Raw genomic sequence first — 24,136 nt, 5'->3', positions numbered from 1 at the left:
CAGACGGAAACGACAATTTTACGATAGTAGCGATTGGTGTTAATTTAAATCTTTTCATATACTCGTAAAACAAAAAATATTCTACAGCATCCCACGATGGTCATAATCCTTCAAAAATGTATCCACTTCGTCATATCAACCGGTAAAGTATGTTTTGCTGGTATTATGCTTCTTAATTTATCTCAATAACTGGACGCTGATGTGAATGAATAATATGCGTGAAACAAAAACATCTATATATAAGTTTTTAGTACCTACCATATTTTTCCAAATAAAGAATTTTCAATTTGAATTTACGTCTTTCGCAAGAACTTCCACACTCCATCTTTGTATACAGAGACTTTTTGCGATTCCCTTGATGTTATCTGTCGGCCAACTCTACTCTGGAGAACTACCTAGGGTCTCCAACGCCTATCCGTCTACCGCCATTACCACTAGTTTCGCAACTCGTATGTCAATCTAGCCTCTCTACGAATTTCGTCATTCATTTTATCACTTACCTCAGCAGGTGGGATACCTACGCATAGATCTCTCCATTGCCCGCTGACTTTGAGCCGTCTTATAAGGCATCCTTTTATTTTGTATAAACAGTACAAGAAAGACACTAGCCCTTAGTCGCTGCCCTGCTATTCTTCCAAAACATGATCGCTAACTATGGCATACTTCATCATCGTGGTCATCACATCACTGGTACACATAGGCCTTTTGTAGAAAGCTCCAAAACCTAGGGCCCTGGGCCGCTTGTTTACAGCGGCTCCCAGCAACTCGTTTGTAGTTGTGTGTCCGACTCGTTGGGGGCCGACCAACGCTTCTTTTACCGGTGCGGAGGTCGCTATTCCAGCACCTTAGGACCCCAACCCCATGCCCCGCTCATTTTCCACTTTATCTACGCGACTCGTTGTGCTATATTGGGTAACTGTAGTTCTTCTGGGGATCTCCTGATTCTGATTTGATCACGTGAAGATACTCCTTACTTAGCTCTCTCTATCGGAATAACTTTGTGCCTTCTTATAAGGCTCATAGTAAGCGACCACGGTTCAGATCCGGAAGTCATCACTGAAATTGTTATACTTATGCTATACTTAGCACAAGATAATTTAAAGCCTAGCTTGCTCTTGAGACTCATGACGGTAGACCTTAACCGCTATAATTCTTACAAGATTAAAACATGGTCAATTTGGGCCCGAACTTTGTCGCTCGCCGGCGGTTCATACCAATTTAATATGGCAGGTTAATATGTCATGATTATCAAGGTCTCCGGATATTAGTAAGTATATAAGAGACAATATAGGTTACTAGCGGATGCCAGCGACTTCGTCTGCGTAAAATTCCTGACTTCTTGTAAGTGAGAAGTGTTCTTTTCGCATCGTACTTTGCCCTGCCAGCATGCGCGCAACCGAACTTTTTGTTATATGGACATTAAATATCTTCGTTGATAACCTACGAGTATCAACTATTTTGTTCTAATTACTTAACGTATTTATTAAAAATAATTTAAACGATAACACTATAAAATTTTCATTTTAAATATATAATAATAACCAGTTTAAATTTATTTATGTTTCACTATTTTGGCTATAAAAGCTTTTTATATAAAAGGGAGATATATAAATGCGATTTCAAAAACAATTTTTTTATACCACTGCAAGTGACAGTGCAGTCAAAGATGTTAGCGGCTAAACTGTTATGGGTACGTATTTTATAACTCATACCTCTTCTTGGTTTCTACGCGACCGGAACGCTTAATCAGTGGTAAGGATTCCCCATAATAGATAAAATAGAGTAAATTTTGTGATATTTTAATCAAAAACGCACATAAATCTGGAAAGTGGAAGGTGAGAAAGGGAGGCTGAAGTATAACCCAATGGGCTGTAATTGCTTATGAATGTTACACGTACGTTAGTGAACGGCTTTATCCCAGCACCCCAGCAGTATACATCGGGCCTTATACAATAAAGCTGATCGGAAATTTACGGAAAGTAGTAAGTATAACATACATTATTATCGATATATTTGAAAATACACTTTATTCCAATAATTTTATGGTACATTTTAATGTCAGCGGCGTCTGGAACAATGGTAAGTTCCCTTGGAAATTTTTAGGTTTCCCTTACAGAACTTTAAGCAATATCCCAGTACAACAGTTTTGCGGTTTCTCGCTACTCTGATTTAGGGATTAATTAAACCTGAACTATGTTTGTTACAAAAATAAGGTCGCATTCAGCTTAGCAAAAGTTTACTTTGTGATCAGAGCAATAGGCTTTGGATTGTAATCAAGTAGCTATATTATTTTCCTTTGGCAAGACGTGTTTAATAAAGATTCGACGAGGAAAATTTATTTCAAAGGGCCAGTTAATACGACAATATAAAATTGTTCATAGTAAGTAAATAGAAAGGTACATAATTTAATTTCAATGAGTCTCAAAAAGACATATAAGTTCTTCAGAATGTTTTGATGATCTTTATGTATTTTATCCAAGTCAATAAAGTTGACTTTTTTTTGTTCTGGAATTCTAGTGCCTATCTGTTGTTATCACGTCTTTTTTTCTCATTGCTAAGCCACTTCATCGCCTCGAAATTGGGAACTTATTACTAAATACCTATCTCCACCAGTGAACGCGCTTCATTTCGTAAAAAAGAAACAGCCAATTTCAAATTACATTCGTTGTAATAAATTTATGCCTACTTTAAGAGCACTTGTTTTACGTCAAGTACGTCTGTTTATAGTGCGTCTCCTACCGTTTCGAACGGCAAACTATTGATAACGTCTGAGAGGTATCACCGTCTGAGTCTCAACACAAGACTGAAGTGTTTCACTAATGCACTCGTATTTATATCAAAATAGCCAATGACACCGTCATGAACATTCGCTGTGTATCCAACATAATTTAATTTATTTCTTAGCAAAATTGTTATATGCTTAGCAATTTAGTAAAATATCTAGCACCCAGAAGTTGTAGTTAACAAAAGTTTAATTCCTTTCCAGAATTTTTGTAACACCGTTTTGAGAATAACCCTGCTGTTGTGTGTTTTTTTACGACATTTCCATCTCACCAATCCGCACTAGGACAGCATGGTGGACTATGACCTTAACCCCTTCCCATTGTTGGAGGAGACACGTGCCTTGTATTGGGCCGGAAATGGGTTGATATTTGATTATGATTGAATTATTTGATGCGTAAGATGAAAATTAAGCGAACCAAGCAATCTTTTCTATAAATTATAATGGTACAAATTATATTATAACTTTGTTTAAATATATGCATTGGTTATGGAAAGTTATCTTCAGAATAATCTAAATACACGTAAAAATATTGTGTAATCAATTTCTTTGGTAATACTTCAACCATTCAACGACTAAAAACATACAGGTATAAAAATTGAGCGTTTCAACTCCTTCCTCAACCGTAATTCCTTTATCATTCCAGCCATACAACTCTGGAACTCTCTCCCCGATACTATCTGACTGCTGAGGAGTATTTTTAGAAATATTAATGCTTAATGGAAGCTTTCTTTTTTCCTTTTAGTCGACATTCGCTGTAGATGTTTATAGGTATTTTACTCTCATTATATTTCGCCTACTGTTTTCGCTGGATCTCTGAGTTTGTTTGGGTTAAAGTTAACTTAATTCGCCTGTCCTTCTATCTGTCTGTTATGCTCTAAAACTTTTAAATCATTTATTACATCACCTTTTTTTCATGAAATGTTTCTTTTAGTGAGCTTCAAAATATCAAACAACACGTAGGTGTATTCTTCATAAGATTCTTGTGAAGACTTCAGAGTACAACTTATTTATAGAAATGGTGCGTGTTACGTAAATTTTAGTCATATTACTTCGCGGGGTGTAAGTTATCAGACTTAGACTCACGTTACTAGAAATTGACCTGAAATATTTGCATCGTCTGATACAACAATAATATCAATAAAGATAAGTGAAAGTTGTGTGCCGCAGATTAAAGAAGAAGAAGAAGAAGACAAAGTCTTTATTGCACATACAAATATAAAACCAGGTTAATAAAAAATAAAATAAAAACGATAATATACATATGCACAAAGGCGGTCTTATCGCTTGAAGCGATCTCCTCCAGACAACCTTTGGTTAAAGAAACATATTACAGAAAACGGGATAGTGCAATAATAATATATTAAATAATAGTATTTAACTTTATATATTCATTTATATAAAAAGTTAAATATATAACATAACAACATATATATATATATATATATATATATATATATATATAGGTTTTTACTATATATGTGTATTTAAGTATTGCACTATCCCGTTTTCTGTAATATGTTTCTTCAACTTCTTATATATATATATATATATATATATATGAATATATAAAGTTAAATACATATTACTATTTAAACATACACATAAAATACATAGATATTTTGCTACATACTAGACAGGAAATAGTCTTTTAACCGCGATTTAAAGATATTTAATAATTTGGACTGTCTTATATTGGCAACTCATTCCATAAATTAACCACCTTTACCATAAAAGAATTGTCATACACCAATGAACGACTAGCAGGAACGCGATCGAACTCTTTCTTCCCCCCATCTTAATAATAATGAAAGGTACATGAAAGAAAACAGTTTTGCTTTCAAGTGCACACAAAGTTCACTTAAAATAATACTAAACGTTGTCCTTTTACCCACAAACTACTCAGTAGTATGCAAATTTCAAGAGAATAAGATGGATTACTGCAAAGTCTTGATACGTATACAAATGGTTTGTACTCTGTACATTTATTATCTAAGTACTTAACGTAACCTACCCAAATTTAGCTGTATATTTTTAATTAAGTAATTATTATTTATCGCCACTTTTCATTAGTTAATGATCATTTAGTTTCGTTTCATCATCATTATATAGACCCATTACCAGCCCACTACAGGGCACGGGTCTCCTGCCATAATGAGAAGGGGTTAAGACCGTAGTCCACCACGCTGGCCCAGTGCGGATTGGTGGAATTTAGTTTAGCATAAATATAATTTTAGAATTTTGCATGTAGTTATACACGACCAATAACTGTCGACCGTTTAGGATGTAACGGTAAAACTCTTAGGAGTTTATGTTTGACACCGTTTAAATTGAAATTATAAACTTTTATGTACTTTTCGACGAATTAAAAAAAATCACCTTTTCAATAGAGCTTGTAATCTTCTGCCTACTGAAAATTCTTACTAATATTATAAATGCAAAAGTGTGTTTGTTTGTGTGTCGTTACTTCACGCTTTAACTACGTAACCAGTTGACTTGATTTTTAGCATAGAGTTAGTAGAAAGTTACGTAGGCTACTTTATATCCCAGGAAAAATACGGTTCCCACGGGATTGTAAGAAACCGTAATAAACTCGGATGAAGAAACTGGACATGAGCTAGTAAAGAATATTTGAAAAACTAAGTTAGTTAGTTACGCAAAAATATTAAAATCCCGTCTGTGTAGAAATAAATCTTACATAGCACTACAATTGGAATGTATTGTGCGATCAGAAAACAATACACTAAAAGCGTCAGTAAAACATGTCACGGCGTAGATAGGTTTTTGCGTATCGAATGAAGCCGACCGTCACCGCGTCACGTACTGCTGCAAACAATTAAATCTTTCGGTGTCGCGTCACGGATACGAAATAAAAAACTGTGCATTCGTCCAGTTTATTAACATGGAAATTATATATGGATGAGAAATTATTTCGAATAATGTTGTTCGGTAACTATATTAAACAATGAACAATTTTCTTTTGTCAATAGAATGGAATACTAGCTCTTAGTTTGTTTGAAAATTTTATGGCACACAAAAATACTAATACAGGTAAAAAAAACAATAAATAAGCGAGCAAAGGCTCTTTCATCGGTTTTGCTTGCGTGTGCTGTATTCTTGCCTTCCAACTAAGGTTGTAACTAAATAAAATACATGATGACAGTAACAAGGAATCACTATAACATTCTATTTATGTAATTATATATGATTCATGTATTAAAAGCATGATTACATACGTCTATATAAAAGTATTAATTTTGTACCGCTTGGACTACAAAAATCAATCATATATTATGTGATTTCAAAATATCAGTTGCTAAATTTCTTTGTCAATAGTTGCTATGTAAGTTTGTAATAATCCAAAATCAGTAATCTTTAGCTATGGATAGTGTTGCCCAAATTCAGTCTTGGTCTTGCAGTCTTGGTCTTGTTCTTGCGTTTTTGCAAGACCAAGACCAAGAACAAGACCGCGTATTTTTAGCAAGACCAAGACCAAGACTGACCGTGCAAGACTTGAGCAAGAACAAGACATAGCCTGCAAGACTCTTGCGTCTTGCAGCTAGGACTTAGCGCTATTTCACGGAGTAGTTAGGTGTAACAGTTCGGTGTAAAGGTAGGTAGGTACGCTTAGGAATTCTATGAGACGCAAAAAACTATATCAAAGAATATGAAAAACTGGACCTATGCGCATTACGACTAATACCATAAACATAGCGAATAAAAAAATATCTATTAAAATCAAACTGAGTGCATGCATAGTTATGTTTTAACCATCGGCACTTTGATAATGCGGCATCAAAGGTTTTGTACTTACTTCTCAAAGAAATTTGCCGCTTTTCGGAAGTACATGGTTATGATACACGCGCCGGCGGCTTCTTTTGAAATCTAAAACAATCGTTGCCGCCGCGCCGAAATCATAACATTTGACACTATTCATGCAAAATAATTTCGAATTTTAAGAGTACCTACAGGTGTTCCAAAGAATAAATAAGTTTCAGAGTGCTTAGAATGAAAATGAATACATTATACTGATCACGCAAGTAGTATTATGATTAGGATAAAATGGTGAGGATAGGTAGTAGATGTCATAATAATTCATTCTAGTAAGTAATTATAATATTGATTACTTATATGGTTTTAAACTAATTACTTAGGTACTATTATTGTACATTTAGTCATTATATTTCTTAAGTTTTTACAAGAAAAAATAGCAAAAAAGTGTTCGAATATCTCTGAGAGAGATGATGAGAGTAAGTATTTACTAGCTGTGCCCGCGACTTTGTCCACGAGGAATAGTAACTTTGGAGGTATAGTGACGTTCAGGGTTTATTTATTTATTTTAAAACTTCTGTCATCAAACATACAAACGAACTCTTCAGCTTTATTCAAATAAATGATAAATCGTAAAACTCTTTTATTAAATTTCTTATAAGTTGAGGGTTCAATCTCTTTCTAGACAGATAAGTATTGTTCTTTAAAATACAGTCAAGTTATTGTAATTAATTTGTTTTTTTACATGTTTTAGCAAATGTAAGCTTATAAATCATAAATGTTTATTAAGAAACAGTTACTTCCATGGAAAACGACATATAGGTCAGTTGATTTTTCGAATTTCTTATCAAATCTTCAGTTATTTATTAATCTGCTTGATCTTTACTATGGCTATGTTAATACAAGCTCACAATGTTCCAATTCTAATACGTTTTTCTAAGATTTAAAGTAAACTTTAATAAATAGTAATAGACTAATAGGTAATTGCAAGACTTGCAAGACTCTTGCTGCAAGACCAAGACCAAGACCAAGACTGGGAGCGCAAGACCAAGACCAAGACCAAGACCAGGTGTATTGGCGCAAGACCAAGACCAAGACTGGCTAAGTCTCGTCTTGTTCTTGCATTTGGGCAACACTAGCTATGGATTAAGGACTTCCTAAAGCTAACTTGCAATTAATATTATATTTAATTTTTCAAAATAAGTTACTCTAGGACACACCGCGTTTGTTTAACGAAATAAGAAAAGTTATCATAAATACTGAATCATGATTTTTTTTTTCTTTATGTTTATCTGTATCTGTAGAAGCGGTGATAGCCCAATAGGTAGGACTTCGACTTCACTTTCGGGAGACCGAGTTCGATTCCCAGCTCAAACTTTTCTAAGTAATATGCTTTTTAAGCAATTGAAATATCAATTCCTTCAACGGTGAAGGAAAACATCGTGGGAAACCTGCATGCCTGAGAGTTCTGAATTATATTCTCAAAGGGTGGTGAATTACGGCCTTAGCCCCTCCTTATTGTGGGAGGAGACCCGTGCCCAGTAGTGGGCCGGTAATGCGTTGATTTGATGATGATGATTGTCTGTATCTTATTATCTCGAGAAAAGTACTGAGTATAACCAGGTTGCTTCTTTAATAAGTTTTTAAAGGACAATGTGAGATGGTGATAACAAAAAAAAATAACGACCGGCTAAGTTTGTTGTGGGCTTTTTCTTAGACCAGGGCGCGTTTGGAACCCTCGTAGCTTTAGTTTTAAGTTGACGAATTTATTTATCGCCATCAACTCACTCCTATGTTATATTTTACATGTAATGTACGCATCAAAATAAATAAATATTTGACTTTGACTTATAGGTACTGATGAGAAATTTCCTGAATCTCTCGGGATATCAGTCAAATCTAAGCAGACGAAAACACTGACATACGCTGGTATCCTAGACGTATAGAATAATTTCACAGTCATATTTTGACTTAAAAATTATTCATTGTAAAGTCAACATCTCCTGAGGATGCTCCGGTTTCGGAGCGAAACGTGCGTGGCAATGTAACCTATATTACCGAAGATCTGGTTTTGTGTGGAGTATAAGGATGGAAGAAATTATAAATTACACCATACAGATTTTCCTGCTGTGCGTGGAGTATATCAAATTAAGCTTCATTTTCATAATATAATATGCTTCTTTTTATTGCCGTCTTTTATTATTATGTTACTTTCCATGCAAAATCATTTCTATCCGTAGCATTAATTGCTTCGTTAATGAAGTAAAAACAAACAAAAACACTTTCGCGTTAACCATATGGTAGTAGGGATTCAACTGAAGCCATACAACCGTTCTACAAATCGTCAAAGTGATGTTGGTATTGGAATTACTATGGATTCAAAACGCTATGCTCCGTGGTAAATATCGCGAAAGCACATATGCCTGTAAATTGAATTTCAGTAAACTTTCAATAACCTTAACGGAATCAATGCACGGTTTATTGACATTGAACATACTAGCACAGGTTGTTTCACGGATATTGGCTATACCGGCCAGATGAAAAAGCCTCTCCATATTTGTTGTGTGCTTTAACAGAATATTAATTGTATTGCTATTTTAACCTACTTTTAAGTATCTTCTTTTATTATAAATGCGAAAGTTTGTATCTGTGGCCTTGCCTTAAATAAGCAACCTTTGATTTCTGGCGTAGGGTTTGTTGAAAAGACGGAGAGCAACATACAATAATTATAGCTATCCATACTAATGTTGAAGCGGTGAGAGCTCAGTGGGTAGGCTCTACTTCAAGTTCGGGAGGCGAGTTCGAATCCCAGCACGCGCCTTTAACTTTTCTAAGTTATGTGCGTTTTAAGTAATTAAAATATCACATGCTTAAACAGTGAAGGAAAACGACGTGAGGAAACCAGCATGCCTAAGAGTTCTCGATAATGTTCTTAAAGGTGTGTGGAGTCCACCAATCCGCAATGGGCCAGCGTGGTTAACTACGGCCTTAACTCTGATTCGCGTGCTATATTGGGCCGGTAATGGGTTGATATGACTGTGAATTACTAAAAACGCACATAACTTAGAAATGTTAGAGTTGCGTGCTGGGATTTGAACTTGCTCCTCCGAAGTGGATTCGAAGTTCTACCCACTGAGCTATCACCGCCAATAATATATACACATAATATAATATGTTTTAGGAGAAGAGGTAGAGCTTCTTGCGACAGAGCTCGTTTAGAGAAGTATGCCACCATAACTACAAAACGGTTGTGTTTAGGTTGTCTACAAGACAAGTAAATATCTATCAAACATATACTGTTTACTAGATTACACATTATAGGCAGAAGCGTTAGTTCCACAAGACGCTGACTTTAATCATAATTTCGTAATTAACGCGGTATTGAAGCCATTCATTTCACTTCTTGTAGCTAACATTAATTAAGATCTACCGCTTGCTCGTAGGCACATTTTGCTTCATAAATTTCATTAAAATCAAGTAATAATATATGTTTATATCCAATGCTTTGATATACAACACGACTTGAGTAATATTGCGTTCAAAAATGTTTCAATATGAACCGTTATTTTTGAAGTTCTCTTCAAGCATATTATTACTTTCAAACGCTTCTTTAGTTATTGTACTTGAAGCCAAATTATCAATTACTCTTATATAGTGAACTTTTAATCTTCATTTTCAGTATCCCATTATCAGCCCACTACAGAGCAAGGGTCTCGTCTCAGAATGAGAAGGGTGTGAGGCCGTAGTTAGGCTTCAAACGCCCTTGAGAACGTTATGGAGAACTCTTAGGCATGCAGGTTTCCTCGTGATGTTTATCCTTCGCCGTCTAAAGCAAGTGACATTTCAATTGCTAACATTAGAAACGCACATAACTCCGGAACAGTTGGTAGTACGTGCCGGGGCTCGAACTCGGTATCCGCTAAGGGAAAGCCAAATTCTCACCCACTAGACTACTGGTAACTGTGACATTTTTTTCTGTTAAGAAAATTTTACTCAATCGTGCAAAGCTGATAACCATAAGTCGGAAAAATGGTCAAGAATTGATGTCATTCTTGACCAAATTCTTTCGCTGTAAAGAATTATATTGATTTTCTAATAGTATTTCATGATTTTTGAATCTCACTTTGTTTGTTTCAAATTACTATGTTAAGCTAAATACTTAAAGTAATAGGTGTTTGAAGGTTGAGTAGGTATAAATTATAAGCTATATTTACTGATAACTAAAAGGTAGCTTGGTAACTATATCTTATACCAAACGGCGCCATACAGGGAGCAAGGAACTACGTCTAGCAGCTGTTACATTCTATACGTCCAGTCTGAACCAGTGTAGAGCAATTCCGACCGGAAACGTTGTTTACATTCGTTAATGTATATGTGTGCTGAAAATTACAAAAGTTTTTCCAACATTCACTTAATAGATATATAAATAAAAAATATTTTACTAAAGTTGCAATCATTAAATGCCTCTTGGTGTGCAGTAAGCATTTTCGTCTACGAACCATAATGTCCGTATTGCAATGTCTAAATAATAGAAATATTCAAGCAATGTGTGTATTGTCGTAGTATATTTATTTATTTATTTATAAAAAAAAAAAAAAAAACATAACATTCGAAACACACTCAAAATTTTGAGCACCTTTTAAACCATCCTAACAAACGACACTTGAAGCGCCACAATTATATTATCTGTGTTAAATTTTGCTTTATTAAATTTCGAAGACCTCTATTTAGATTTACAAACAAAACACAGCATAACATGATGTATTGCATGTTAATATGGCAAGAATCGTATACGATATAATACAAAGTTGTGCATTTATATAGTCGACGTAGGTGCACCATAATGAAGGCGAAACCGGTTAGCGGCCGTCGGGCGGAACAATTGCATCTTCGCACCGAGCGACGCCCTTCGCACACGGTGTGTAGTTTACCATGCACTCTGGTGTAACACACGGTAATTTTCGCTGAATTTCGAGGGTGGAAACTCGTCAAATTTCTAGCCGTATCACTTAATTTTGCTGCTCTATATCTTCGAAACGTGAATGTTGCCAGTGATGACTCCGAAAGTGGCCGTCATGACCTCATAATCACTCAGTGAACGCTGTAACGAGACATGTTCGGAGTAGATCTACGAATAAAAAGAAAAAGAGCAACTGCTGAGTTTCTTGCCGGCTTCTTTCGGTAGAATCTGCCTTCCATATCGGTGGTAGAGCCACTACAAACAGACATGACGTTTCAAAAGTGCTTATATTAGGCCTAATTGAAATAAATGAATTTTGAGTTTTATGAAAAAAATTAAGTTGTATTAAAGCTGGTCCGGCTCAGGTTGTTGGACACGGGGTGTACATTTTGGTCGTGTTTCTTGCACGCCCTGGGAAGTGTTGCTATGTGAGGCAATGTTTTCTCCTTACCAGATGAGCTATCAGATACCTATGCAAGGTTGCCAGACTTTGGGCTCAAACGCCCATTGGTCATCCGAGCTATATGCCACTTGCAACTTTAGTCATGCAATTCGCTGATCTATTTCGGTAACTCTGGTTCTCCGAAGGATCTTTTGATCCTTGATTTGATCTCTCTCGATCGCGTGCTAAATTATGTGAGCCAAGCTACATATGTACGAAGTTTTATTTTGTGACCTTTCCACGTATACAATATGTCATACTAACTTCCATGCTCTCTAAAACCGTAACTGTAGTTTCAAATTTCAACGAATAAAAAGTCATTCAAAGAATACAGATAAAGTCTGTCAGACACAAATTTAATCAAGTTCGGTGCAGCAGTCGAGCTGAACATAGCTAACATACAAATAAAAAGCAATGTTTGCATTCAAACCTAATATTATACAAGTACGAATAAATAAATAAATAAATATACTACGACAATACACACATCGCCATCTAGCCCCAAAGTAAGCGTAGCTTGTGTTATGGGTACTGAGATAGCTGATGAATATTTTTATGAATAACATACATAAATACTTATAATATACATATAAACACCCAGACCCTGAAAAACATTCATGTTCATCACACAAACATTTTCCAGTTGTGGAAATCGAACCACAGAGAACAAAAGCAGGGTGGCTGCCCACTGCGCCAATCGGCCGTCGAATGATCTGAAATATTGAGATACACTGCAATTAGGTGTATCTTAAGGTATTTTTCACAGTATTTCGGGCGGCAAAGCTTACTTAACACGATGTGCACATGTTTGCGATGCTTTTATAAACTTGGGTAATATGTTTTTACTAGTTTGTAACTTAGATTATGACAAGTTGTTAAGGACCAGCAATTTGCTGACTTCATTTATAACCATCCACAAAAGTAACTGGTACAGAAACTTCTTTTACCGACAAAGCTAAACCAGTTGTAATCAGAAGTGGCCATGGACAAAGTACTTATCGTAAAGGACTTATCAGTGTGGTGCGAGGCTTTGGCCGTGGCTAGTTACCACCCTACCGACAAAGACGTGCCACTAAGTGATTTAGTGTTCAGGTGCAATGGTTTAGGTTAGGTTAGCCCGCTACCATCGTAGACTTGTAATGGAATACATGAAAAAAAAAACCGATGGACGTTGAGGTCTTGAGGTGCTGGAGGGATGACTCCGCAATGGAAATGGGTAGACCGACTGATGAGTTGGTATTGTCCGTCCGTCTCTTACGCGAGTTGTCGGGAATCACTAAATAAATGCAGCACAAAACGATGGAGTGTGGAAGCACTTATTTTCTCGAGTCCTACCCCCCAAGATACTGGCAGCCGGTTTGTGCAGTGGGCAGCGACCCGGCTTTCTGAGTCCAAGGCCGTGGGTTCGAATCCCACAACTGGAAAGTGTTAGAGTGATGAAAATTGAGGTTTTTCAGTGTCTGGGTGTTTATGTTATAAGTATTTATGTGTATTATATTCTTAAAAATATTTATCAGCTATCTTAGTAACTATAACACAAGCTTCGCTTACTTTGGGGCTAGATGGCGATGTGTGTATTGTCGTAGTATATTTATTTATATTTTTTATTTTTATTCATTTACTCATTCAAAATATTACACTGTTATTAGATAATTCCCACCTTTAAGCCTTGTTTAGTTGTCTGAGTACTGCGATTTCCTCTTCTACTTAGATAGGTACCTTCTTTAATACTGGAATAAAAACCCCTTTGCCCCTTTGAACGACAAAACTTATTTGTGATGTGCGTTGCAGTATTTGCACATGTGCCGTCTCAAACGAGCGACCTGCGACGAGCTTCCTAACCGGCAAGGTAATTAAATTAATGTTTAATTTTGAACGATGAATAATTTGGATACATTTTTGAAATTGTAGACTAAAAACCATCTGCTTTTATTCGTTACGCTGAGATTTGTACTGAAAACTCAAAATTTGCATTATAGCCGGCAGCTAGGTACCAGCTCGGTACTACAGCTTCTTAAATAAAACAATAGGAATAACAATTCAAAGAAGTTTTACATAATATATCTCAGTAGCATCCACGTTTTTCCGGTGTTACAAATACCGCGCGAACCTTTCCGCGCCCTGTTCTAAGAGATTCAACATTGACTACGTATGTAATAAAATAAGGCAATTTCTCGCCAATATAACTATTTTAAATCAACGGATTCCATTTAAAATCCAATTAATGCTATATATATCGTTCGCTCTTACTTACGTACAATATGGTCTCAGTAGCTACGGTCTTACTTATACAACTTATCTCAATAACATATATAGCTTACAGTTAAGAATTTTAAAAACTATTTTCACCAATTCCATTAAATCTAAATACGACGGTAATTATCTAGGGCTTTTTAATCATTGTTTCTGTTCAGGAACAGTTTAAATATACTTTATTGAAAGATGAGTTATTGACTAAGAAGATACTCCGGAAAAATGAACATCCTGTACATACGCGGACGATGACGGCCAACCACATGCACATTACGCGCGCTAAAAATACATACGGTGAGCGAACGACCGCCTTTTTGGTTCCGCGATTCATGCACAACCTACCTTCAACGTTGATCCAAAATGTAAATATTAAAAACATTAAGCGTAAACTCAAGGTCGCTAACTATAGGCCTCATAAGAAGGCTCAGTCACTCAGCGGGCGATGAAGAGAGCTATGTTAGGAGTATCTCTACGTGATCAAATCAGAAATGAGGAGATCCGTAGAAGAACTAGAGTTACCGACATAGCTCAGCGAGTCGCGAAGCTGAAGTGGCAATGGGCGGGGCACATAGCTCGGAGAACCGATGGACGTTGGGGTCTTAAGGTGCTGGAATGGCGACCCCGCACCGGTAAACGTAGCGTAGGTCGGCCCCCAACGAGGTGGACAGATGACATCAGGCGAGTAGCTGGGAGCCGTTGGAGGCAGTGGCGTCCCTAGGGTTTTGAAGATGGGCAAGCCCTAAAAAAATATATTAAAGTGTGTCTGACGTACGACTTTCAGACACATTAACGGAGTTCTCTGTTGCTAACATCGGGAGTTACATCGATAGTAACCGAAACAAATGATGTCAAATTAATTTAAAATCGACGCGAGACTTAACTAATTACATCAGCTACGGAATGAATAATATCCTTTTGAATTTTATTAGATAAATAACTCGGCTCGGATTTGCCGCTTAGTTGATTTTGCATATGTTTTTCTAAAATAAGATCCTATTTTAAAAGTAACAATACGAATTCTACGAAGTTTCCTTTATTTAATGAACTATTGGACTCGTCATGACCTCTAAAAGCTAGTTCTTGCTATGCCAAATGACAAACAATATCAAATAATCTTTGAAAATCACTACGATTATGGTCAACAGGCGAATTATGATTGGAAATTTCAATTGATAATTGGTGGGATAAAGAAGTATGTATGCGCTGTTTGCCGAAAATAAAAAAATAAATAACAGCACTCAAATGTTTATGTGTAAATCTGGTGTTTTTTTATAGCACCTCTTACGTTATTTAAAATATCTTTGTAACCATATGCAATACCGACAATATAATTTAGGTACAACCCAACGAGTATTGTTTAACGTTCTATTAAATTGCCTCTAACGATTTTTACTAGTCTTAAAAAGTTTCGGTGATGTTATTAGCTGTTTTTTTCCAAAAAAGTTAAATAATTTACCTTTTGTTCACCAATTAACGTTTGCACACACCTGAGCCCGCCACAAGAAACAATTTCCACACAATTTGAACTCATTGTTTAGAAAATTTACTTTAATTAATAATGGGAAAAAAAACAATGAAATGCACTTTTTCGAACTCAAGCAAACACAAATAAACTTCAAACTCAATCTTACCAGCTCTTAGTAAGGTCTTTGAAAAAATTATATTAAATCAACTTTTGAATCACTTCAATGTAAATAACTTACTACATCCGGAGCAGTACGGTTTTACTAAAGGTCGTAGCACCACGGATGCAGGCGCTAAACTTTTAAAACATGTGTACGATGCCTGGGAACGTTCGCAGAATGCCATTGGTGTTTTTTGTGATCTATCCAAAGCATTCGATTGTGTCGATCATAAAACCTTGCTTCTTAAACTAGCCCATTATGGTATCAAAAACGTTGCACTAAATTTGGTTGCCTCTTATCTCAGTGACAGAACCCAAAGGGTTTGCATAAAAGACATTAAGTCGCAGGGGTCGGCTACGTCAATGGGTGTCCCACAGGGTTCAATCTTGGGTCCCTTTCTATTTTTGGTGTATATAAATGATCTACCACACCATGTCAGTGAAACCTGTGACATTGTACTGTTTGCTGATGATACATCTCTAATTTTTAAAACTGATAGAGGTAGAGACAACTCTGACGATGTAAGCCGTGCTATGTCGCATGTGTCGCACTGGTTTACTGTCAATAATTTACTTTTAAATGCAAAAAAAACTAAGTGTGTGGAATTTATTTTACCAAATGTAAAGAAAGTTAATAAAAATATAATAATAAAAGGAGAATCACTAAAAATGGAAGATTCCACAGTTTTTCTGGGCATGACCTTGGATTGTAAGCTTCAGTGGGGTACCCATATAGATACACTAGCAGGTAAACTAAGCTCGGCTGCCTACGCCGTCAGGAAAATTAGACAGATTACTGACGTAGAAACAGCAAGACTTGTTTACTTCGCGTACTTTCATAGTGTGATGTCTTACGGGATCTTATTATGGGGCAAAGCTGCTGATATTGAAACTATATTCATATTGCAGAAAAGAGCTGTACGGTCAATATATAAACTTAAATCACGTGAATCCCTCCGTGAAAAATTTAAAGAAATTGGTATACTTACGGTAGCCTCACAATACATTTATAACAATATAGTATTTGTAAGACAACATATTAGTCTTTATAAACAAAAAGTGGATATAAACAGTCGACTTACAAGAAATGGTCATAAATTAGTGACATCTGCATATCGTCTGCGAAAGGTGCAGAAGTCATTTGTGGGATTGAGTATACGCTTTTATAATATGATTCCTAAGGTAATTTTGGACCTACCAATCCATAAGTTTAAAGAATGTGTTAAAACACATTTATTACAGCGAGGTTATTATACAATTGATGAGTTTCTTAATGACAAGGTTGCTTGGAAGCATCCGGCTCCGCTTTCATCTCTCACAAGATAGAAAAATGAATGTTAAAATATAAAATGTAAATTTTTGATGTTGGAAAAGAGCAACTGCTGAGTTTCTTGCCGGCTTCTTCTCGGTAGAATCTGCCTTCCGAACCGGTGGTAGAGTCACTACACACGGACAGACTTGACGTTTCAAAAGTGCTTGTATTAGGCCTACTTGAAATAAATGAATTTTGAATTTTGAATTTTGAAAAAACTATGAATCACAACACTCTATCGGAGAAGTGTGAAGTTGTTCAAATTTGACATCCTGACGAACTTCAACCCGTAATGTTGCTTTTTATGTCCATATAAACTATTAAATAATTTAGATTGTCTCTGCTAAAAACACTAACATTTCTATAGGTGAAAGCAGTAAAAAATAAGCCCCATGCAAGCCAACGAGAGTGAGTGACACAAAGCGAGAGGTCTTCGTGCGCGACCTTCATATTTTGTCATTCCATCGCCGCCACTCGGAAGTTTGCTGCGTTCGGGAATTTCTGTACCGCTGCGTTCGGAAGTCGCGCACTATTGAGTCAAAGTTCATACTTTTTTATTTCCTCATTACTATCAAGTATGAATTATTATAGGAGATTTATTATAACGCAAGCCGGGCTTATCGGCTTGTATGGTAGTACCGCCACTGGTTGGAGGCAAGAGGCCCAGGACCGTGCATTGTGGAAGTCCATACAAAAAACCTATGTCCAGCTGTGGACGTCCATTGGTTGAGATGATAATGTTGATGATGGAATACTTTTTAGCGAAGTTAGTATGCTAACTCTTTGGTCTCTCGTATAGTTTATATTCATTTATTTTGGTACTTACTACTATTAATATTAAAAATATACAGGCTTACTTAGTTCCTATCGTTTTACAATGTAGCAGTATGTTTTTTCCACAGCTGATTTTATTTATTCTTTACAAGGTAATCGTTGCAGGACAAACCTCTGCGGTTTTTTCGGTGCTTTTATACTAACCATTTTAATGGACATAAATTAGTGATATCTTCATATCGTCTGCGAAAGGTGCAGAACTCCTTTGTGGGGTTGAGTATACGCTTTTACAACATGATTCCTAAGGAAATTCTTGACCTACCAATGCATACATTTAAAAAATGAGTAAAAACGCATCTAGTACAGCTAGGTTACTATACATTTGATGAATTCCTCAATGACAAGGTAGATTGGAAGCAGCCAGCCTCGCTCTCATCTCCCGCAAGATAGCAAAATGATTGTAAATGTTGATGTTGTAAAAGAGCAACTCCTGAGTTTCTTGCCGGCTCTTCTCAGTGGAATCTGCCTCCCGAACCGGTGGTAGAGCCACTACAAATACACTTGACGTTTCATAAGTGCTTATTAATTAGGGCTACTTGAAATAAATGAATTTTGAATTTTGAATTTTTTTGAATTTTTGATGAAAATTTTTTTATGAATAAAATACACATAAATACTTGTAATTTACATATAAACACCCAGACACTGAAAAATATTCGTGTTCATCACACAAACATTTTCCAGTACTGGGAATCGAACCCAAGGCCTTGGACCCACTGCGCCAATCGGCCGTCAAGTTCGTATGTTCCTTGTTCCTTATATGGCCAGCTTAGTATTACCTTGTATATAGTTGATGAAAATATTACATATTTAAGGATTGTTTCTACAAAATTACCTCGAGCTACCTGATTTAAGTAAATACGTTTATAGAAAATGTGAGCATTATTTATCTCTTCATATAAAAAGAAGGAAAAAACCTAACGCTAGATACATACATATACATATACATATACATATACATATCCCAAAATATCCAGTTCACTCGTAAACAGGGCTGGGGTTGATGCGGAATCAATTTTGCAGTCAGCCAACCGATATATTGAGTTTTGTGAGCGCAAGGCGTTGAGGGCCTATTAAAATATGCCGGAATATAGCCGTTTTTGAAAATTTGAACATACACGAATGTATGGTAATACAAGGTTTAGACAGGTCTAGCTTTCTTGATACATGTACATTCGCGTAAAGTTAAATCATAATAATCATCATTTCAACCTATTAGCGGCCCACGCGTCTCATTTCAGAATAAGAAGGGTTTTAGGTCGTATTGACTACTCAGGCCAAGTTTAGATTTCACACCTTTGAGAACAATTTGGAGTACTGTCAGGCGTGCAGGTTTCCTCACGATGTTTCCATCACCGTTAAAGTAAGTGATATTTAATTTTATTTTAAATTTAATACGCATATAACTCCAAAATGTTTGATTTACGTGATAGGGATCGAACTCGACTTCCCCAAAAGGGAAGCCGAAGCTCTAAAGGTTAGCTTCCACTGCACTAACCCTAGTTACAGTCAATATGCATCGCATCGCATCTCGTTGCCAACTTTCATTACAAACTGTGCTGTCGGTAACATAAAAATTCAAATATTTTAGTTATTGCTTCAGCATCAGTAGGTTGGTTGAAGTTAAAAATGTTCCTTTTCGTATAATCACGTCAATTCGAGATTTAGTTTCATGCAAGAATCGAGATGTGTCCAGAAAGTTAGACTTATGGATTTCTTATACTATTACAGTAGTAACAGTTTACGTACTAGTTAAAGTACTAAATACTATGAAATGGCACCTGGCGGATTATCGGCTTTAATCGTTTCTAAATCAATTTCTATACCGGACAGATAGACAGAGATACGAGACAAATCTAATATCTAATCCCTTATTCAAAAACCAAACCTGAAAGCTATGTAAAATAAAATATATGTACATATAGGAAATAAAACAAAGTAACTTAGTAGTATTTTTAACTAAGTAACAAAGTTTTTTTTTATACTTTGTAGTGACGAAACTACAAAGTATAAAAAATACCCTATTTGAAATCATAACATTAAAAGTATGGAAAATAAATGGTAGATAAATGATGAAGTGAGTAAAAAAATGTGTATCATGTTTCCCCCTAGGTTTTCCCAAGAGAAATAATTAAGTCTGACTCAACTTGTATCATTGTAGTTCCGCGGCAAAGTTAATTAAGTACCATAACTTGTTTTAAATTTTTTCTTAATCCCCGATTGCAGGAGCTCCGCTAACTTCTTTAAAGATAAAACGTATTTAACTTTAAAGGACAGTTTACATGTTGCGAGTAACTGGCTGTTTATACTGCTCGAAAAATAATATTTATTTTAACAATACAATATCTTGTATTTTATTATAAGGGCTTGGAAAATGCTAGAAAAAAACATTGATTACATTAACATTGGTAATTGATGAATACACTTTTACTATACACCATGGGTAAAATGTAAAAGAATATCTACAAATAGAATAGAGCATTCAGGTAAAAGGTAAAATTTGGCGGCCTAATCGCTATCACTTTCTGGCAATCGAAGGCGTAGAAGAAAATGCTATAGATGCTTGGTAGGGGGTACAACATATGATTATATTATATTTATGATATTATGGTATAAATACATATACTTATAAATAAGAAAATAACATAGATTAACATTCAATACATAATATATACATACCTACATATAAAAACTCTTGAAGTTTACTTCCATTCAACGTTTATGTACGAAACTTTACGTACGAGGGTACTCCAATGGATGATCAGAAAGTCGAGTAACGCAGAAAATATATGCAAGCATTTCCAATTTAAATTCAATTCAAAGAAATAATTTTCCCCCTCAAGTAGATCACATAACACATTATACAATTGCATAACCGTAAAAGCTGCCTGAAGCACTATCTTGAGACAAGGCAGAAAGACGAAGTATCTTAAAAATACAAACACAGTATGCACCTATTCCTAGATCGCATTATTTTCTACCCCAACGCAAAAAGAGATCGCTATTGTGCTATAGAGCTGGTAAATTTTAACTCGTAGCATGTAACCTAGGCTGCAAAGATTTAGCTTTAATGTTCTTTAAAAAATTGGCTTTAGTAATGTTTAAAAAAGACCTAATAGGATCGCCGTTTTTATGTCAGTAAAAAGCTATTTGGAAACTTTTCTTTTTAAGATTATTATCAAAAATAAACTAAGCACCTTTCAATGTTCTATAAAATGTACCACAAAAGTTTATAGAGACGGTATACTTAATGTACATTGGCGTAAACACATTTTCTTAACCAATTTTCTAAACAAATTTTCGATACGTCTATATCTTTTCTCCCATTTCAATTCCCTATAGGCACACGCTTTTATCTAGACACGAAAAACTTTTCTACTCTAAAGTTTTCGACCTTTTTCTGATTCCTTTTTCTAATGCTGTTCGCACAATAAGCCAAAACGGAGCTTAGCGGTGGAGTTGGAGAGAAGGTTTTACTTGCTCTCCCTTATTATTAAGGCATCCATTGTTTTTTCTTCTTTCAAATGTCATGTATTTTATGAGTTGAGCGAAAATATTGTATAGCTGATCACCACTTAAACTATTTTATACTAACCAGTGCATGCTGTGACTATTTATAACTGGAATAATGTAAGGCTTGTTTTATCTAGAACTTAAATACATGTAATTTTGTTAAAAGCCCTAATAAAAGTAAATAAATACGGACAGACATATTGTAATTATGTAATAATAGTACAGTTTTAACAGAACAGAATTTAAAAGTAATAGGTATACTTTTATGTTAATTCAAATCAGACTTCATTTACTAAGAGAAGAGCGTAAAACCATTAATTTAATGGTATTGCCGATAATCTTATTCAAGCTCGGACTCCGGTTTAATTTTGCCCTAGCCCATCAAATTGAACCTGACCGGGGCGACGAATGACTTAATGGTGTTTCTGTGTTTGCTGACGGTACTTATTTGCAATTTTAACTTCAATTGTAGGCTTACTTGCTAATTTAGCATGGCGTTTCGCGCGATTTGGCTTAAAATACCAGTATACATTTTTTTTGTGTTTTATTTAGTAATAATACAGTCGAATGGATAAAGACATGGCAGCATTAGCAATTTTGAGGGGGTATTGAATGAAAGGTGGGTTCTATGACCTCACTGATACATTATTGAATCCTGTAATCTTTGTTTGGTGTTCTGCGAATGTCCTAAGCAGAGTAACAGATATATAAGAATAAACTATCAACATTTGTTTGTTTTAAGTGAAACCATTTTTTTCACCACTTCTAAATTCATTTCAATAATTTGATTAGTTGAGTAACTAGTAAACTGTGAGGATAGAGAAAAAATTATGGATACAGAGATATCAAAGTAATTTCAAGAAAAAACAGCTTATAAATAAAAAAATATATCAACTGCACAAAAACAAAAAACATTTCTCGTCCCTTTTCGACTCGGACAGGTTATGATGAATTTGAGGGAGATAGTTCATCTGGACGTGAAAATACGGCCTAAGCTCTCTCTCCTTCATATCTTTCAGCAACAGGTTTCTTATGTGGAGAAATATTTTTATCCCCGTAATGTATCACTCTGGTACCGGTTCGAACGATTCCTCGAGTGCTGTCCTTGTTCGAACCTCGATATCGATTATACCTGACCCGCACTCGATATTTCAAATATTCGTCCCCTTGTAATTTATGGCGTCTCATGTTAGGGCGCGATATAAGGATTTTATTGGTGCTCTGTTACCTTTTGGATTTTAATTGAATCGTTAAGTTCGATTGCTTGATTTGTTGGCTCGTGCTGAGTAATGCGTCTCGTATCGTATTTTAAATCGGAAGCATAAATTAAGTTTTATGTACGAATATTTATACATGTTTCTGTTGGTGGATTCTTCCCCAAGGGTTATAAATATACATTATGATAGATGTCTATATGCGATCATAGGAAACGAATATATTTTATTGAAATGCCTACTAGAAGAAGAAGCACGCTATTTTCTTTTGTTTTGGATAATTGATAATAAAGGCAGGTAAAATGTTAGATGTTATTACTTCGAGAATTACATGAGGAATGTTATAGTGGATGGGGGGTTCCAAAAATACTACGAATTTATTTGACGAAACCCATTTCAATTTATTTTAGTTACAATGTAGTATTAATAATTCTGGTTCTTCCACAGATATTGGATTTGATCCAGTACTCGAAGCCTATCCGTAGCCCAAGGAGCTTTTTAACAAAGTCAATGGCTAATGGCGATGTTAATCTATACCTGGTCAGAACTCAAACCTGATGATAAATAAAGCATATTTTTATCGTTTTATTTTTTACTAAATTGAACACTCTGTATATAAATTTATAACAAAACGATCAGGTGAAATTTGGTAACGGACTCATGTCGCCAATGAAACCGAAATGCGAAGTCTGATATATTTTATGTTTTTTTTTAAATTATTTATTTAACTTTATATCGACTTGGTGACATGATTGTTACATCACTAAATGTCAAACGAAGCACTATTCCGAATGAGATTTTACGTCTACTACACATCTCATTCGCGACTAAGGAAATATTGCGAGTCATTCTGTTATTATATTCGAACAAAGAAAACAATCGCGGTTCTGTGTGTGCGAAGCCACATGTTGCCGATTCGGCTTACGTCATCTTGTTATATTACAGTCAAATAGGAAATAGTCGAGTAATTCACTCATATGGATGATCATATTATTACATTGTTATCGTGATTTTAAAATAGAGATCTTTATATTTTTTGAAATTGTAAAATACAGTTTCTTGTCTTTATAATGAAATATAAATAGTGATACTTAATCGATATTATGAAATCGAGACAGCACTAATTCAAAAATTAAGTTTGTCATATATTCAAAACAGTGTTAATTTTTTTTAAATATTAAATGTTAATAAATCATTTTGTGTATATGTGTTAGGTTACAGCGTTTTGGCAAATAAATGAATGAGACCTGCCATCTTAATTTAGTAACTTTTCTGACAATAATTGCTAACTTTTGGTGACCTGATATCTCTATACAAAGTTTGGAATGGGTACACTATTACTGCTAAATTTTAGGTTATGTATAAGACAACTGGTTGGCATCTTCATCAAAAAGGTACTGCTTCAAGCAAGTCCACCAGGGCCCATTATTA

At 35.3% G+C, this 24,136-nt stretch overlaps 1 protein-coding gene across 1 annotated transcript in view; it reads left to right on the top strand.

Annotated features, from left to right (window-relative positions):
• Positions 1 to 23,190, top strand: part of LOC120627372 (coiled-coil domain-containing protein 92-like) — a 52,045-nt gene extending 28,855 nt beyond the window's left edge. Inside the window, exon 2 of the mRNA XM_039895365.1 lies at positions 23,153 to 23,190. Within this exon, the coding sequence (XP_039751299.1) occupies positions 23,153 to 23,190 (38 nt within the window). The remainder of the gene's footprint in view (positions 1 to 23,152) is intronic.
• Positions 23,191 to 24,136: the final 946 nt, after the last annotated feature.

This window comes from Pararge aegeria, chromosome 11 (assembly GCF_905163445.1).
Source record: "Pararge aegeria chromosome 11, ilParAegt1.1, whole genome shotgun sequence".
Lineage (NCBI taxonomy): Eukaryota > Metazoa > Arthropoda > Insecta > Lepidoptera > Nymphalidae > Pararge > Pararge aegeria.
This window is presented reverse-complemented; position numbering and strand designations above follow the sequence as displayed.